The sequence below is a fragment of the Penaeus monodon genome, chromosome 15 (genome assembly GCF_015228065.2).
Source record: "Penaeus monodon isolate SGIC_2016 chromosome 15, NSTDA_Pmon_1, whole genome shotgun sequence".
Taxonomy (NCBI): domain Eukaryota; kingdom Metazoa; phylum Arthropoda; class Malacostraca; order Decapoda; family Penaeidae; genus Penaeus; species Penaeus monodon.
The window spans coordinates 46,566,347-46,567,272 of record NC_051400.1 but is presented as its reverse complement, the minus strand read 5'-3'; the positions used below and the strand labels follow the sequence as shown (position 1 = coordinate 46,567,272).

Below are 926 nucleotides of genomic sequence, written 5' to 3'. Positions count from 1 at the left end.
TTTCTTATATTGCATATTTTCCTTGCAGCCTTTCTGTGATGGAACCCACCTGAGTCCATTCCTGAAGATCAAGCAAAAACCTATTGTGTTTAAGGCTCCAAAGACTATGGATGTTTGGCTGTGTAACTGTAAACAGACGAACAACCGCCCTTTCTGTGATGGTACTCATCGCAGGCCAGACATTCAGGCAGCAATTAAAGACTAGTTATTATTGTAAGAATCTTTTGACATTGCCTATTGAAGAAGTTGAAAACAGAACATGGCATCATTTTGGGATAAAGATCAAGCAGCTGCAGTTGAGTTGGTGAATGCTGTTGAATATGAATTGCTTTAATGTTGGTTATTTGATGTAATTATAAGAAAATGATAACTATATCTATTGGTGATATACTGTAGCATATAAAGGCAAGAACAGATAGAATCCCTTTTGTAAGGTAAATGTAAATTTGCAACAAAGGAATTTCTCCACAGAAACCAATGAAATAATGTAATTTGTACAGTGCTGTTAGTCTGTGATTTTGTATGATTATTGACTTTTGTTCACAGATGGTAAATATTACAGAGAATTTGCCTGCTTTTATATATTATTGGAGAGTGGTTGGTAACTAGTAATGAGGCCATGTAATTTGTTCAGTTGGAGTTTTGACTTCTGATGTAAATAGGTTATGAAGTTAATTCCATATTGGAACAGATTTATTTATTCTTTTTGTAAGTTTAAACTAGAAGGATGTCATTTTATAGATGTGTAAATACCAGTTGTGTATAAATATTTCAGTTACAGGTACTTCTGTCATTTATTGTCCATGCTGTAGCCTCACCACAGGTTATTTAGGCACAGTGATACTAATCTTCTTACTGTGCTTGATACACAAGAGAAAGAAATGTGATTCATAAACAGTTTAGCAACCGTTATCGTGAAATATGTG

The 926-nt window shown here is 34.0% G+C and overlaps 1 protein-coding gene across 1 annotated transcript in view; it reads left to right on the top strand.

The window, feature by feature from the left end:
• LOC119582050 (CDGSH iron-sulfur domain-containing protein 3, mitochondrial-like) overlaps window positions 1–784 on the top strand; it is a 7,250-nt gene extending 6,466 nt beyond the window's left edge. Inside the window, exon 3 of the mRNA XM_037930291.1 lies at window positions 29–784. Within this exon, the coding sequence (XP_037786219.1) occupies window positions 29–205 (177 nt within the window). The 3' untranslated portion in view covers window positions 206–784. The remainder of the gene's footprint in view (window positions 1–28) is intronic.
• Window positions 785–926: the final 142 nt, after the last annotated feature.